The 15,839-nt window shown below is 43.1% G+C and overlaps 1 protein-coding gene across 5 annotated transcripts in view; it reads left to right on the top strand.

Moving 5' to 3' along the window:
• Positions 1–1,004: 1,004 nt before the first annotated feature.
• Positions 1,005–15,839, top strand: part of LOC128443015 (NACHT, LRR and PYD domains-containing protein 12) — a 37,305-nt gene continuing 22,470 nt past the window's right edge. The window contains exons 1-12 of one of the 5 annotated variants that reach the window (XM_053425704.1): positions 1,005–1,046; positions 1,457–1,609; positions 1,709–1,828; positions 2,270–2,484; positions 2,662–4,513; positions 6,023–6,196; positions 6,738–6,905; positions 7,284–7,457; positions 7,837–8,013; positions 8,397–8,570; positions 8,950–9,123; positions 10,417–12,011. In XM_053425704.1, coding sequence (XP_053281679.1) covers positions 1,479–1,609; positions 1,709–1,828; positions 2,270–2,484; positions 2,662–4,513; positions 6,023–6,196; positions 6,738–6,905; positions 7,284–7,457; positions 7,837–8,013; positions 8,397–8,570; positions 8,950–9,123; positions 10,417–10,423 — 3,366 coding nt within the window. In that variant the 5' untranslated portion in view covers positions 1,005–1,046; positions 1,457–1,478 and the 3' untranslated portion in view covers positions 10,424–12,011. Of the gene's footprint in view, positions 1,047–1,456; positions 1,610–1,708; positions 1,829–2,269; positions 2,485–2,661; positions 4,514–6,022; positions 6,197–6,737; positions 6,906–7,283; positions 7,458–7,836; positions 8,014–8,396; positions 8,571–8,949; positions 9,124–10,416; positions 12,012–15,839 lie in introns of those variants that run through there. The other 4 variants (XM_053425712.1, XM_053425728.1, XM_053425737.1 and 1 more) reach the window with 4 other exon arrangements.

Below are 15,839 nucleotides of genomic sequence, written 5' to 3'. Positions count from 1 at the left end.
TTATCAATGATTCACAGCCCAAAACTCAAACTCTAGGAGTCTGATTATCAGGAGAAGAAGTTTAAAAGAATAAGTCTGGCGATATTTTATATACATATAACAAATGCACTGTTTCTTAGTTATAACGTGATACAGATCTTCCCATTGTAGAGTAAAGAAAACTGTGAGTCATTCAATTTAGATCAAACACACTAGTGGAAACATCACCAGGATTATTTTGATTTTAATTTCCAAAGATGGATCCGTTCACCTGAGTCTTACACACTGGAGCTTTAACTGGTCTGTGTTAAGGTTTAGTGGAGGAGATGGACCCAGGATGCAGAGGTTACAAACAAAAAGGTATTTAATATAATAAAAGGCTTTAAACAAGACAAAAACAAAACACTAACACTAACAGGTACGTTCTGGCGACAAGGCGCACAGAGAACAAGGAAGCAGGAGAAGCTGGTCGAGACAGAAGAGACAAACAAACCATATCTATCACGTGTGGAACCGTGTGGAACCGTGTGGACAACGAGTAGCACAACCACGAGTCCGAACCGACAAAGGGCTTGGGGAACACAGGGGCTTAAATAGCGACACAGAGGGAAGGCAGGAGCAATTAACCACAGGTGAAACACATGAGGACTGGGAAGACAATCACCGAAAGGAAGTGAAGATAGAAACCACACAAAAGGGACAGATACTACAAAATAAAACAAGAAACAGAAAATACACTGATGACTGAAATTTAACAACTAAAATGACAGGACATCACAGTACCCCCCCTCAAGGACCGGATTCTCTCCTCCAGTTCCCCCCTCCTCCCACCCGTTTCGGTTATGGACCGTCTGGAATCCGGTCCTTGAGGGGGGGTACTGTGATGTCCTGTCATTTTAGTTGTTAATTTTAGCTCTGCATCCTGGGTCCATCTCCTCCCGCAAACCGTAACAGTCTGTGAGCAACTCTCATATCTACTGTAAAGAGAGAGAGGGGAGGAGCCTGAGAACAGGGAAGTGTCAGACTCCATTTTCACCTGGATGAGCAGAAGGAAGAAAAGTGAGAAGGTGAGTGTGAATACAACTTTCTGAAGGTTTTACTGTCTCAATCTCACACCTGCTGTTAACATCCGTCTGCTGATCACACAACTCTAAGTTTGTCAGTTCACACCTGGTGACAGACGTAGTGTCATGTGATCGGATCCCAGAGACAGATGTGAACAGCAGCTGTGGAACAAAGAGCCTTCAAAGGACTAATTAACAGAGTAAACTCACAGTTTAATCTTCATTAAATCTGTTCATCAAGTGTTTAATAACAGAACGTGATTTCAGAATCATATGTTACAGTCACCTTAGCTGGTGTGTGTCTGTGTTTGTGTGTGTATGTGTGTTGTGTGTGTGTGTGTGTCTTCTCGCTTGGTGTTTTTGGGTGTGTTTCTTGAACAGACTGGTTAGCCCTGATTCTTTTGAGCTCACAGTTTTTTTCCTCTCAGACTGAAGATGAGTGGTTATGAGGAGGAAGAGGAAGACAGAGCAGAGTCTCCAGTGTTCAGCTGTGTGTCTCTGAAGAGTGACCGGTCCATGAATCAGCCTCTAACCTTCAGTAATGAACCTGGACCCTCACACACAAAGTAAGAGACCTGCTACAAACCTGTGAAGCCCCAGACTTAATCCTCAGAGAATGAACCAGTGAATGATTTGTTCTGAGTAAAACATGTTTGTGTTTGCAGAGGTCAGGACCACAGACTGAGAGCAGAGTCTCCAGGGTCTAGCTGTGTGTCTCTGAAGAGTTACTGGTCCAAAGATCTTCCCCTAGACTTCAGTAATGAACCTGGACCCTCACACACAGAGTAAGAGACTCTTTCTACTATGACCTGATCTGAAGAGGATTTAGTTTCCTCTAGTGTGGCCCCTGCATAGGACACAGCTTCATTGAAATTGGTGACTAATCTCTCAGAATCACTAAAACAGCTCAGACCTCCACCAAGAACCAACACGCTCCTTATGAAACCACTTTGAAATCAACTAGAGACTCATTTTGGATCTTCCACATTGGTAAACATCAGTCCTCTGAAATTGTCTCTGAAAGAGGACCCCCCCCCCCCCCCCCCACGATCTGGTTCACGGACCACATCCTTCCACAAAGTTTACTGGTCATCTGTTCAATGGTGTTTTATAATCCCTCTAACGAACAAACCAACTACACACAAACGTACGGGTGAAAACAAAACCTCCTTGACAGAAGTAATGACAACCAGTGACATGTGAGTTATCAGGAAATGTCTACACAGGGAGAAGAAGAGGAGTCATGTTTCTGAGGAGGAGCAGTCGTCCTGCTGTGCTTCGTGTCAGGACGTCCTGAAGGATCCAGTCTCCACCAGCTGTGGACACTCGTTCTGCAGACAGTGCATCACCTCATACTGGGACCAGTCTGGTTCTTCAGAACATTCCTCCTGTGCCAAGTGTGGACAAAGATCCAGAACAGGAGCTGGAGGTCAGACAGCCGGTCAGAGCAGCACATGTGGTTTTATTTTGTTCCTTCATACAGCATCAACATTTAACATCGTTATAAAAGCACAAAGTTAAAAAGCTTTTATTTTCTGTAGTTTTTCTGTATCTGATGAAAACAATCAGCAGATTCTCAGATTCTCTGTCTCTCACATTGTTTCTTGTCTTTCAGCAGATCGTGGTCTGCAGGAGGTTCTAGATGAACATAAGCTCAGTGTGAGGAAGAGATGTGAACATGTGACTGAAGGGAGTGATGAAACAGGAAGTAGAACCCTCCTCAACAGGATCTACACTGAGCTCTACATCACAGAGGGACAGAGTGAAGAGGTTAATACTCAACATGAGGTGAGGCAGCTTGAGACGGCTTCCAAGAAGAAGATCCTCCACGACACTCCCATCAAGGTCCACGACATCTTTAAAGCCTCCACTAACCAGCAGAGCAGCATCAGAGTCGTCCTGACCAACGGCGTCGCTGGAGTTGGAAAAACCTTCTCGGTGCAGAAGTTCACTCTGGACTGGGCAGAGGGTTTAGAGAACCAGGATGTGGGTCTGCTGACTGTGCTTTCGTTCAGGGAGCTGAACCTGGTGAAGGACCAGCAGCACAGTCTTCTCACGCTGCTCCGTGTTTTCCATCCAGCGTTACAGAAGCTCACTGCAGAGACGCTCGCTGTCTGTAAACCTTTGTTCATCTTTGACGGCCTGGATGAAAGCAGACCTTCTCTGGACTTCAACCACAGGGAGCTTGTGTCTGAGGTCACACAGAGGTCATCAGTCAACGTGCTGCTGACAAACATCATCTGGGGGAATCTGCTTCCCTCGGCTCTCGTCTGGATAACCTCCAGACCTGCGGCGGCCAATCAGATCCCTCCTGCATGTGTTGACAGGGTTACAGAAGTACGAGGCTTCACTGACGCCCAGAAGGAGGAGTACTTCAGGAGGAGATTCAGTGATGAAGAGCTGAGCAGCAGAATCATCTCACACATCAAGACGTCCAAGAGCCTCCACATCATGTGTCAAATCCCAGTCTTCTGCTGGATCAGTGCTACAGTTCTGGAGCACATGTTGACCACAGACCAGAGAGGAGAGCTGCCGAAGACCCTGACTGACCTGTACTCACACTTCCTGCTGGTTCAGACAAAGAGGAAGAACAACAAGTACGGTGAGGGACATGAGACGACTCCACAGCAGCTGACTGAGGCTGACAGGGACGTTCTCCTGAAGCTGGGGAGGCTGGCACTTAAACATCTGGAGGAAGGAAACATCATGTTCTACCAAGAAGACCTGGAGCGGTGTGGTCTTAATGTCACAGAGGCCTCAGTGTACTCAGGAGTTTGTACTGAGATCTTCAGAAAAGAGTGTGTGATCTTCCAGAATTCAGTCTACTGCTTTGTTCATCTGAGCGTTCAGGAGTTTCTGGCTGCAGTCTACATGTTCTACTGTTTCACCAAGAGGAACACAGAAGAACTCAACAACTTCTTGGGAACATATGGGAACACAGACAGTGCCTTCTCCCTGGATGACCTCCTGAAGAGAACCATGGAGAAATCCCTCACCAGTACAAATGGTCATCTGGACCTGTTTGTTCGCTTCCTTCATGGCCTCAGTCTGGAGTCCAACCAAAGAGTCTTAGGAGGCCTGCTGGGTCGGACAGGGAACAATCAAAAGATCCACCATAGGGTCTTAGGAGGCCTGCTGGGTCGGACAGGGAACAATCCAAAGAACATCCAGAGAGTCATCAACAACCTGAAGGAGATGGAGAGTGATGACATTTCTCCTGATAGAAGCATTAACATCTTCCACTGTCTGACTGAGATGAACGACCACTCTGTTCATCAGCAGATGCAACAGTTCCTGACGTCAGAGAACAGATCGAAGGAGAAACTCTCTGAGATCCACTGCTCAGCTCTGGCCTACATGCTGCAGATGTCAGAGGAGGTTCTGGACGAGTTGGACCTGGAGAAGTTCAAGACATCAGATCAGGGTCGATGGAGACTGATCCCAGCTGTGAGGAACTGCAGGAAGGCTCGGTGAGTCCAAACATGACCAATAACATGTTCAATCAGTGGAGATGAGTCGTTTTTCAAATACACTCAGAGTAAAATGATTCTCATTGTTTTGGGCAGCATGGTGTTGCAATGGTCAACACTGTTAGTGCAGCCTTTCTGTGAGGAGGAGTTTCTCCTGGTGCCTGCAGGGTTTTCTCTGGGTTCTCCAGCTTCCTCCACAAACCCAAAGACATGGAGATCGGAGTTAGTTTGATTGGAGACTGAAATTCAGTGTCAGCTGAGATTGGCTCCAGGCCTCTGAGACCGCTAAGGGACAAGTGGCTACGTGTGCGTGTGCGTGTGCGTGTGCGTGTGCCCGTGTGTGCGTGTGTCATCCCCACTCAACCACAATGAGTAAACAATGTTTAGGATGAGAATCACTGACTGTTCCTTTAAACTGAAGAAGCAGAAATGGAAATATCGTTTCCAATTCTTCTCTCGTGTTGTTGCGTGGTCGTTTATCCTAAATATGAGAAGAGCCGAACTTGGTTCTGATCAATCAAATATTTATTTAAGAAGCAATGACAGGGTATGGAAAGTTCAGCAAAGCAATGGGCTTCCAACACACTGCCCCAGAAATCTAGCAGCGATGGGGCAGTCTTGAGTCGCATCAGGACGCTTCAAACAGCTGGCGTCTTATAACAGTAGGTAGTCCATCCTCTTGGCATTGGAATAAGGAAGTGACCAGGAGCCACTCCCAGTCTCACTCGTCTGATAGTTGCTAAGCAAAATGTTCTCTTCATGACAGCCTTGACACAGCTGACGCCATGTGGTGTTGTCCATTTGAGTAAGGAATATTATGTTCCTGTTATATCGGCTGTAGGTTCTGTTTGTAAAGACATTAAAAAAAACTAAACCAAAACAACAAAACAACAAAGTGACGCACATACATTCTAATTTCAAGATTAAACACTCCGAAGGAAAAGGTTATTATTACTCATTTGTGTGAATTTATCTGGCCCAAACTGTTCATGCACCCCCTACTATCTTTATTTGTTAAGAGTTCAGTCAGACCCACACTAGCAAAAATTTAAATTCCTAACACTTGGCAAATTATAATTACCACCCTGTATTTGTACGCCACCACCAACCAGTGCAGTGTCCGTCCCTCCAGGTTCCTGACATGTTGCATTCACAATAATATGAGGTCACTGTAACCTTTGATCTTTGAGCACTGAAATCGAATCAGTTTATCTTTGAGTCCAAGTGGTCAAAATGTGAAGAAATCCCCTAAAGACAGACTTGAGACATCATGTGCAAGAGGCCAGAAACATGTTGGTAGACCTTTGATCTTTGACCACCTGAATATAATGAGTTCCTCCGTCAGTCTGAATGAACGCTTGAACCAAATCTGAAAGGATTCTCTTGGGGAGTTTTTAACATGTTCATGAAACAAAAAGGGGATTTACCAGGGTGAGGGTCACATGATCACGTTTTGTATGAATGTTGTGTTTTCTGATTTTGTTCTAACAGATAACTCATTCATTACAGACTCTGTGTTTGTCGACTCTCAGAGACTCACTGTGAAGTCGTGGCATCAGCTCTGAAGTCAGACCCCTCACATCTGAGGGAACTGGATCTGAGCGGAAACTACCTGCAGGATTCAGGAGTGAAGCTGCTGTGTTCTGGCCTGGAGAGTCCAAACTGTCGACTGGAGACTCTGAGGTCCTTAAATCCTTCTTCACTTTTCCAACTTTCTTTCTTATTCGGTCATTATTTATTTAAATTGTCTCAGTTCTGCTCTGCTCACTGTCCCTCAGTCATCTGTCACTCACCCAGCCTGTCAGTCACGTCCACCTCATCAGCTCCATTCACCTGCACTCACCTGCTCCTGATCACTAAGAAAGAAAGTGTCAGTAAATAACATGTGGACTGAGGCCGTGTACTCGTCCTCCTCAGCTTTTCAAAATAAGACACAGTCTTATTGAAACACGTTGGAGAGTTGATAAGTATAGAAAGAAACAGGAAGTGACTGTCAGGAGCCATCCCTACTTTAAACAGTGTTTAATTACACAAACCTGCTCAGTGACCAACACACAGAGAACAAAGTGATGAATGAAACAATGATCCAAAATCTCTGATCTGATATTTATCGTCAGGTCAAAGACTGGACTGAGGTCAGCAGCATGTTGAGAGTCTGTGTTGACATGATGACGATCCACAACAACAGGAGGACACGTTCTAATATTCACATTTCTTTATCCAGGTTGTGGAACTGCAGACTGTCAGAGGTCAGCTGTTCTTCTCTGGCTTCAGCTCTGAGGTCAAACCCCTCTCATCTGAGAGAACTGGATCTAAATGACCTGCAGGACTCAGGAGTGAAGGAGCTGTGTGGTTTTCTACAGAGTCCAACCTGTCGACTGGAGACTCTGAGGTCAGTTCACTTACTGACTTTTGTAGATCTCATATCTATAAACAGCATTTATACCCAATTGATCTCATTTAATTCTGATTTAACATAATTCCTCTTCATACATAACTTGAATCCATTTATTAATTAATATGTGATATTTTAAATATTCAGCTACTTGTTAAAACACTGAGTTTTGTTCTGGATTTCCTAAACTGATCTGATGTACAGAGTCCAGGTCCAAATAATCTATTTTTACTGAATCAGGACTCGTTTTTAGTCCAACATGTCTGATTTCATATTATCTTCCATGTTATGAGTCTGTGCTCACATGAATATGTGTCTGTTATTTTCAGACATGAACTCAGTTTAATTTACAGTTAAGTTTTATCCTTTGTCCAGGATGAAGTACTGCAGTCTGTCAGAGATCAGCTGTTCTTCTCTGGCTTCAGCTCTGAGGTCAAACCCCTCTCATCTGAGAGAACTGGATCTGAGTGACAACATCCTGCAGGACTCAGGAGTGAAGGAGCTGTGTGGTTTTCTACAGAGTCCAACCTGTCGACTCGAGACTCTGAGGTCAGTTCACTGACTGACTTTTGTAGATATCAGATCTATAAACAGCATTTATACCCAACTGATCTAATTTAATTATAATTTAACATAATTCCTCTTCATACATAACTTGAATCCATTCATTAATTAATCTGTGACATTTTAAATATTCAGCTACTTGTTAAAACACTGAGTTTACTTCTGGATTTTCTAAACTGATCTGCAGGACAGAGACCGGGTCCAAATAATATATTTTGACTGAATCGGGACTTGTTTTTAGTCCAAAATGTCTGATTTCATATTTATCTTCCATGTTATGAGTCTGTGCTCACATGAATATTTGTCTGTTATTTTCAGACATGAACTCAGTTTAATTTACAGTTAAGTTTTATCCTTTATTCAGGTTGGAGTACTGCAGTCTGTCAGATATCAGCTGTTCATCTCTGGCTTCAGCTCTGAGGTCAAACCCCTCTCATCTGAGAGAACTGGATCTGAGTAGAAACAACAAGCTGCAGGACTTAGGAGTGAAGGAGCTGTGTGGTTTTCTACAGAGTCCAACCTGTCGACTGGAGACTCTGAGGTCAGTTCACTGACTGAATTTTGTAGATCTCATATCTATGATACAGCATTTATACCAAATTGATCTCATTTAATTCTGATTTAACAAAATTCCTCTTCATACCTAGCTTGAATCCATTCATTTATTAATCTGTGACATTTTAAATATTCAGCTTCTTGTTAAAACACATCTGTCTTTGGTTCTGAATTTCCTAAACTGATCTGCAGGACAGAGACCGGGTCCAAATAATATATTTTGACTGAATCGGGACTCGTTTTTAGTCCAACATGTCTGATTTCATATTTATCTTCCATGTTATGAGTCTGTGCTGACATGAATATTTGTCTGTTATTTTCAGACATGAACTCAGTTTAATTTACAGTTAAGTTTTATCCTTTATTCAGGATGGAGGGCTGCAGACTATCAGAGATCAGCTGTTCTTCTCTGGCTTACGCTCTGAGGTCAAACCCCTCTCATATAAGAGAACTGGATCTGAGTAGAAACACGCTGCAGGACTCAGGAGTGAAGGAGCTGTGTGGTATTCTACAGAGTCCAACCTGTCGACTGGAGACTCTGAGGTCAGTTCACTGACTGACTTTTGTCGATCTCATATCTATAATACAGCATTCATAGCCAATTGATCTAATCTAATTATAATAAAACATAATTCCTCTTCATAAAAACTTGAATCCATTCATTTATTAATCTGTGACATTTTAAATATTCAGCTACTTGTTAAAACAATGAGTTTAGTTCTGGATTTCCTAAACTGATCTGCAGGACAGAGACAGGGTCCAAATAATCTGTTTGTACTGAATCAGGACTCGTTTTTAGTCCAACATGTCTGATTTCATATTTATCTTCCATGTCATGATTCTGTGCTGACATGAATATGTGTCTGTTATTTTCACACATGAACTCAGTTCAAATAGCAGTTAACTTTTTTTCTATATTCAGGTTGTGGAACTGCAGACTGTCAGAGATCAGCTGTTCTTCTCTGGCTTCAGCTCTGAGGTCAAACCCCTCTCATCTGAGAGAACTGAATCTGAGTGGAAACAACCTGCAGGACTCAGGAGTGAAGGAGCTGCTTGATCAGGAGCAGAGTTCAGGCTGTCGACTGGAGACTGTGAGGTCAGTAGATGGTTGGAGTCAGTCCACGCTGCTTTCATCAGTATTTTACTAATCACAGTCAGTATCACAGATCCAGGGTCTGTGCTACCAAGCAGGATTTGTGGTTATCAGGTTAACTTCAGGTTCAGTTTTTTTAGTCCTACGAAGCTCGTCCACTTCTTACCGAGGTAAATCACCGTGGTAACTTCTGATGAACAGCTAATCTGCTCCACGTTAAGTTGGATATCATACCGTATAAAAGCTCCGCCCACTGACCACAGGGACTCTACACTGTTGTGTGGTGCACACTCTCCTTAAAGGGACGGATAAGGGAAGTTTAAATCAATGTCTGGTTGATTCAGTTGATCTCTAACTCACCCAGAAAATCTCAATCTCTCCAGACTCATCCTGTCACTAAAACATAAAATGTACTCAGTCAGCTTCCTGAATGTGTTTTCATAGAGTAGCGATGTCAGAGGTTTCACCACAGTGTTTTCTCAGTCAGTGTGTGTCCTCGGAGACAGTGAGACAGTGTGTGTCCTCATTCAGTGTGTGTCCTCAAATACAGTGAGACAGTGTGTGTGTCCTCAGTCATTATGTGTCCTCAGAGACAGTGGGACAGTGTGTGTCAAACTAAAGCTCATTATCGAGGCCACATCCTGGGATTCAAAAGTTTCCCATCAAGAAACTTCTTCTCTTCCACTCATCTTGTTAGTAAACAACATATTTAGATCTCTTGGCCTCAAGTTATTAATCTCTTTCACAAACTTTATTATATCGTGGTCACGTAATATATTTTTACCAAATCCCACCAGGGGGCGCTGTAACTTACACATTGAAAAAATCACAGATGTTTTAACAGCTGTTCTTGCTGCATTTAGCAGCTGTAACTGAGTTTCTTTGATTCTGGATCATGTGTTTGTTCTCCTCTGATTTTTAATATAGAACAGTTTGATCCTGGTTGTGAAATATGAGGCTCTGCTGTCAGTCAAACTGTCCATGTCTGTGATTGGTCATACGCAGTAAACCCCGCCCCTTTTATGTGCACATGCTCACACAGTGAAACATGTCTTCACCTGTAACAGCAGTAAATCCACCTCTCAGGTGTCCACTCTGCATTTTGACATTTAGAGGAAACACACTGAGCTCTTAGCGTGTTCATTCCAACATGTGAACATGAAGCAGAGAGGAAGCTGCACCACCTCTGAACAGGACTGAAGTCCCCACTGCTCTTTCTACTGGATGTGCTGCATCACTGACTCACAGCTGATGAAGTGAGTCTCTGGAAACAATGATGTCTTCTTCTCTCAACAGGTGGTGATCTTGGTGAAGGTGAGTGTGAAGAGGACATTGTGTGTGGACGGAGAATGAGGTGCGTCCTGAGTATCCCGAGGCTGCAGCAGCTTGTGTAGAATACAATGATGTCAAAGTCACTATCATTTTCTATTCTACTGTCTGGACCTGGTATTCGTGAACTACAGTTCGGCCTACATTTGTAGTCCAAACCTGGAGCACAAGTTCTTTGTTCTGGAGACAAACCAGAGCCTCCAGAACCCAGTCACCCGGCTTCAACGTCACAAAGAGGTGTGAAACCTGACCGGGGACTCTTGTTTGAACCACTATAGGTCACTCTGGGCGCCATGAACCATGAACCATGAGGTCACCAGGCAATTATAAGCCCAGTTCTCCCTCCCCTTCTTCCTCTTTCTGCGCAACCCTCAGAGAGAAGGTGAGGCTGTCCAGCTCACCTACTCTTTCAACTCAACTCATCTCTCCGAGAGGAGCCCACCTCTCTTTCTGATCAACTTCAATGGAGGAGAGGTACAGCTTGCAGCTCACTTCACCAAGGAAACCACCTTCCAATCCAAGCTCTACTAACCTTCAAGCAGGCCTGACTGGAGCAGGCTGCTAAAACCTTCCAAAAGGCAGCAACGCAAAAGCCTGCCTAAGAACAGCACAAGAGCTGCATCACACAGCAGAACAACAACAGGAGCCGCAACACAACAAGACGACTTCACTGGACTTCAAACAGCACAACTTTTTTCCCTTTTCATGGACGGGTAACACAACTGTGATTAATAATAATGTATGGCTAAGCAGAGACTGTTTATTCGATTCCAGGTGATGTTTATAAGTTTGATTAGTGTTGCTCTGATATTTTGGTTATAAGTTATTTGAAAGTTAATGTTAGTCGTGTTATGCTCTTCACAGTCTTTCTCATGCATCTTGTAACTTCCTCACACACACACACATCTCTCTGACCCTCGCTACATGTCATAGACATACGAGGGGAGATGGTGTATTGCCCTCATAGGGGCCAGCCGCCATTTTGAAGGCAAACTCACTCATAGACACACACACATATTCATATAGCAAGTACAACTTTAGTAATTTGTTTTTTTACTTTATCTTTTTCTTTCACAAATGTTTTAATGAATGTTGCATAAGTGTGAATTTTGCCAACCTCTACACTGTCAAGAACTCTATTTTTCAACTCTGCTAACTATCTATAAGTTAATTTTGTTTATAGTTATTAATTAAATTGTTAATCAGAGTTCCAATTTTGTACTTTCATGAGACTTAATCAATAAATTGGCTTTCTTTTCTCTTCCTTTGAAGGTTGGTGCCCTGAGGTACCTTTAATCAATTAAAGTTTTGAATTTATTTTTAATATAAATATTTGTTATATTCAGAAAAATTTCTGATAACCAGATTCATTAAATGCCCTAAGGCACACGGTGTCACGTTAAAAGCATAATTGAACAACACTACTCTAGATGCATCCACATGTTTTGTGTTGTCATGGTGATCAATTTGTTCTGTAAGAAAACAGTAATAAAAGTGAATTGTCTGGTGACCAACATGTCGTCTCACTATAAACTATTAATAAACTGACATTTACATTTAAAGAGGATGTGAAGTATCGTGATTCTTCAGTTATTCAGTTTGCAATGGCAAATTTCCCCGGACCAATCACATGCATGTAAGATGCACACAGGCTTAAAACCACCGACCTTAATAAATATTAAATTCATGGATATCCCGAGATACGTTTGGCCCTGCAGTGACTAATTTAAATAATCTCAGTAATCCTCATTTAATTCACTGGAGACTCTGCAGCAGCTGAGGAGGCGTCTGTGCTCACTGAGGTCGCTGCACGTATTCTGCAGAGAAACAAAAACCTGGAAACAGCCATTACAAAAGGGCAAATTTATTTAAAGCACTTACATAGAAAAATATGATTGATTTGACTCAACAATAATAAATAGAGCGCCTGACTGTCCCCAGGCCCTGTCAGATCAACAGTACAATCAATATCCAGTTTCACAATACAGCAAAGGCACTAGCATTTACCACAATCAACAACAAGTCAATGGAGGCGGTGTGGGAGGGGGCGGGGCTCCGCAGGACACTCGTCATCAGAACATAAACTCAGAACGAGCCGTCACTCGTGTTCTGCCCCCGACTCTGATTCTCAGTGGAACTCAATGTGAATCACTGCTGTTTGGATGAAGGATCATGAAATAAAGTGACGCTCTGATGGATAATGATTTTTAACAGAATTAGAAGATGATACAGATGACAAACAAAAATAAAAGTGGATGTTAAAGCTGGTTTCCCCCCCGAGAGGCGACGACGTCCCATCAACATGACTGGCTATTAAAATAAATTGAAGTTTGTTCTGCTTTTCGAAATAAACCCTTTGATGAACCTGAATTTACACGGAGAGATCCTTAGATTCAGTTACTAATATAAATATGATTTAAAACCATTGATTTGGATTCTTCGTCTTTCATGACCGACAACAATTTATAAAAAATATCAACACGGTCGATGGGACGGACACAAACAAACAAACATTGAAAAAAAGACAAATCAAAACAGGTAAAATCCAACTTAAATGAAACAACAGTTTCCTTCTGCTACGTTTTTGTGACAGTTCTTTACAGATCTGGGACTCAGTAGCAGAAAAGAAGCACGAGAAGCAAAATAAAGTATAAAAAATAAAACTTTACTTCAAAAGTCCATTCAGGGATAAGGCAAAATCCAAAGTCATAGATCCAGGCAGAGTCAAAAAGCAGGTAGTCCAAAACACGAATGAAAGAGCTGGAGAGCATGCACACACGGTGGCGACAATGACAATCTGGCAGAGGGTGAGGGGAAACACAGGGTACAAATAGAGAGTGCTTAATGAGAAACAAGGTACAGGTGCGTGGGGAAACAAACAGGAAGTAAATCTAGACACAGGACACAAGAACCCGGACAACAAAATAAAACAGGAAGTGGATACCAACAAACAGACTGCACAGATGTTACAGTTTTAAAATCAGATCAGTAAACTCCACCTCTTCTCTCCTGAGTCTGTAAATAAAGATGGACTACGAGATAGAACGCCCCCTTGTGGCTATCTGCAGTACAGTTCGTACATCCCGTCTCCTTCATGTTAGCAGATTGGACATCGACCACTCCAGTTTTGTATGGCAGGAGAACGTTGAGATGTGTCGTCCATCTTTATTTAGAGTCACTGATCGTCTTTATATTCATTATTATTATTATTATTAATATTCAGTATTCAAACAATCATTTAATTGTTTGATTTGGACTTAACTAAAAGACAGAGGGTTGTGGGTGGGAGGTTCAGTAGACGGCACATTCACCCAGTGAATCAGACACATAAAGAAACTAAAAGCTCCTGAACTTCTTCTCATTTCAACATCTTCATTCACATCAACTCACTGTCACACGTCTGTGGTCGAGTTCAGTGTTGACTTTTCTGATAAAAGATTTTTGTTTCTTTCCGACGGATGAAAAAACAAAAAGAACATGATCACGTGTAGGAGGATCTGATTTCGACAATAAGCAAAAGCATGTTAAAGATCACGCACACACGTGATGGATATTCATGTCATAAAATAGAGAAAAATTTAAAATTAATGATTTTCGTGAAAAATTATACACAAAACATTGTCGGCAATTATTCATTGGTTTGGATTCACACTAGACAAAAATGAAAATCATGAAATATGTCAAGTGATAAGGCTTAAATCTTTCTCCAGTTCGACTCCTTACACCATCGTCTTCTGTGAAAACCACTCAGCTCTGTCTCAGTGTCTCTGAGTCGAGTGTCCAGATGTTTTGGTTCAAGTCTTGTGGAATAAGCCCTGATTGTCAGAACAGATTGTAAGAATATGGTCATTTTCCCGATATAAAACGTGTCTGATCGGTGTGAACGCTCCGTTACCCGATCGTCCCTTCAGCCCGCTCAGTCCTGCATTCAAGAGTCCGCGTCACTCCGTCCTTGACAAGTCTTCATCTCTGCGTGTTGTCGTCTCGAGGGTTAATGCACAGGAGCACGCCATATTTCCAAAGGGGCTGTAAAGCTTTTCCGTCATATTCGCACCAGGGCGTCACTATGGCCGACCGTGCGGCGCCATGTCAGTACGTACCCGAGCTCCCAGAGCACAAGGGCTGACGGACTCGGAACTCGCCGGCTCTCAGATGTTCCTCTGGGCGGTGAGGTACTTGAGAGCGGCCGAGCCGTACTTCCTGGACAGGTCCTGGTGGAACTCGTCCTTCAGAGTGTTCAGACAGTTGCGGTAACTGGAGCTGGAGCGGAACTTAGAGATGTCAGAGCTCGGAGCGTGAGGCATGTGGATCATGAAGGCGTTTGGAAGGACCATCAGGTCGTACTCCTGAGGAGAGTAAGTGAAATTAAATCAAAATGAGGAAAATGTAACTTCTTCTATCATCTCAGTAACAAATACTTAGATGAGTGCAGTTTTAGCCTTGATAAGGAAAATATAAAGGAAGGTTTGTGTAGTTCAGCGGAGAAAACAAAATTTGCTTGATTCCTCGATACAAACAAGAATAAACTTCCTCACATAAAAAGAAAGAACCGTTTCCAGGGATCAATGTGACCTTTGAATTTCCACATCATCGTCTATTCACAGACGTACCTGTGCATCCAGCTCCATGATGTGCGACACCTTGTTCCAGCCGAAGCCCACAAATCTCTGGTCGTACTCCGGACAGTCTCGTCTCACCACCACGTACGGTTCAAAGTCCGGCTCACACTCCACCTTGTAGGGGGTGGTGGCTGTTCGCCATTTGGCATAGTTGGTATGAGCGTGACCTTTGGGCCACACGTGATACCTGTAGAGGGCGGAGCGCTTAAGGTTAAATGACGATCACATCATCGGTGTCTGGCCCAATTCCCACAATCCTCCAAAGCAGGTACCTGAATGTGTAGAGAATCCCCATGTCCAGCATGGAGAGCAGCTCAGCTTTGGATTTAGGGAAAGACAGACGGTAACGAAGTGTCTCAAACGCAGGTTCAAATCGTACAAGGGCGCCTTGCGGCCTGCATCGATGGTTTCCTTCGATGGTTTTCCTTGCACGCTCGCCGCAGGCGTATCGCGCAAGTAAACAAACTGAAAAATTATTTTAAACGATATTAATGACAAATTGGATATGATATAAATGATCAAATATGCATCACATACTTTTTATTCCCCTTCTGTTGTCCTGGAGTTTTAATTTCCCAATTTTTCCAATCACATAATTAAATGTCCCCCGACCCATCCACTACAGCCATACAAACAGTCATATTGATAAAAAGAGAGAGGGGGGGGGGGGGGGGGGGTCCTATGAAGACCATCATCATTTACCCCCAAACCAGTACATTGAACGGATTACATTCAACAACAAGCGGAGAAAGCAGAATCGCGGGCTGACCG

This window comes from Pleuronectes platessa, chromosome 1, assembly GCF_947347685.1.
Source record: "Pleuronectes platessa chromosome 1, fPlePla1.1, whole genome shotgun sequence".
Classification (NCBI taxonomy): Eukaryota; Metazoa; Chordata; class Actinopteri; order Pleuronectiformes; family Pleuronectidae; genus Pleuronectes; species Pleuronectes platessa.
The sequence above is the reverse complement of the archived record's forward strand: the minus strand, read 5'-3'. Positions and strand labels throughout refer to the sequence as shown.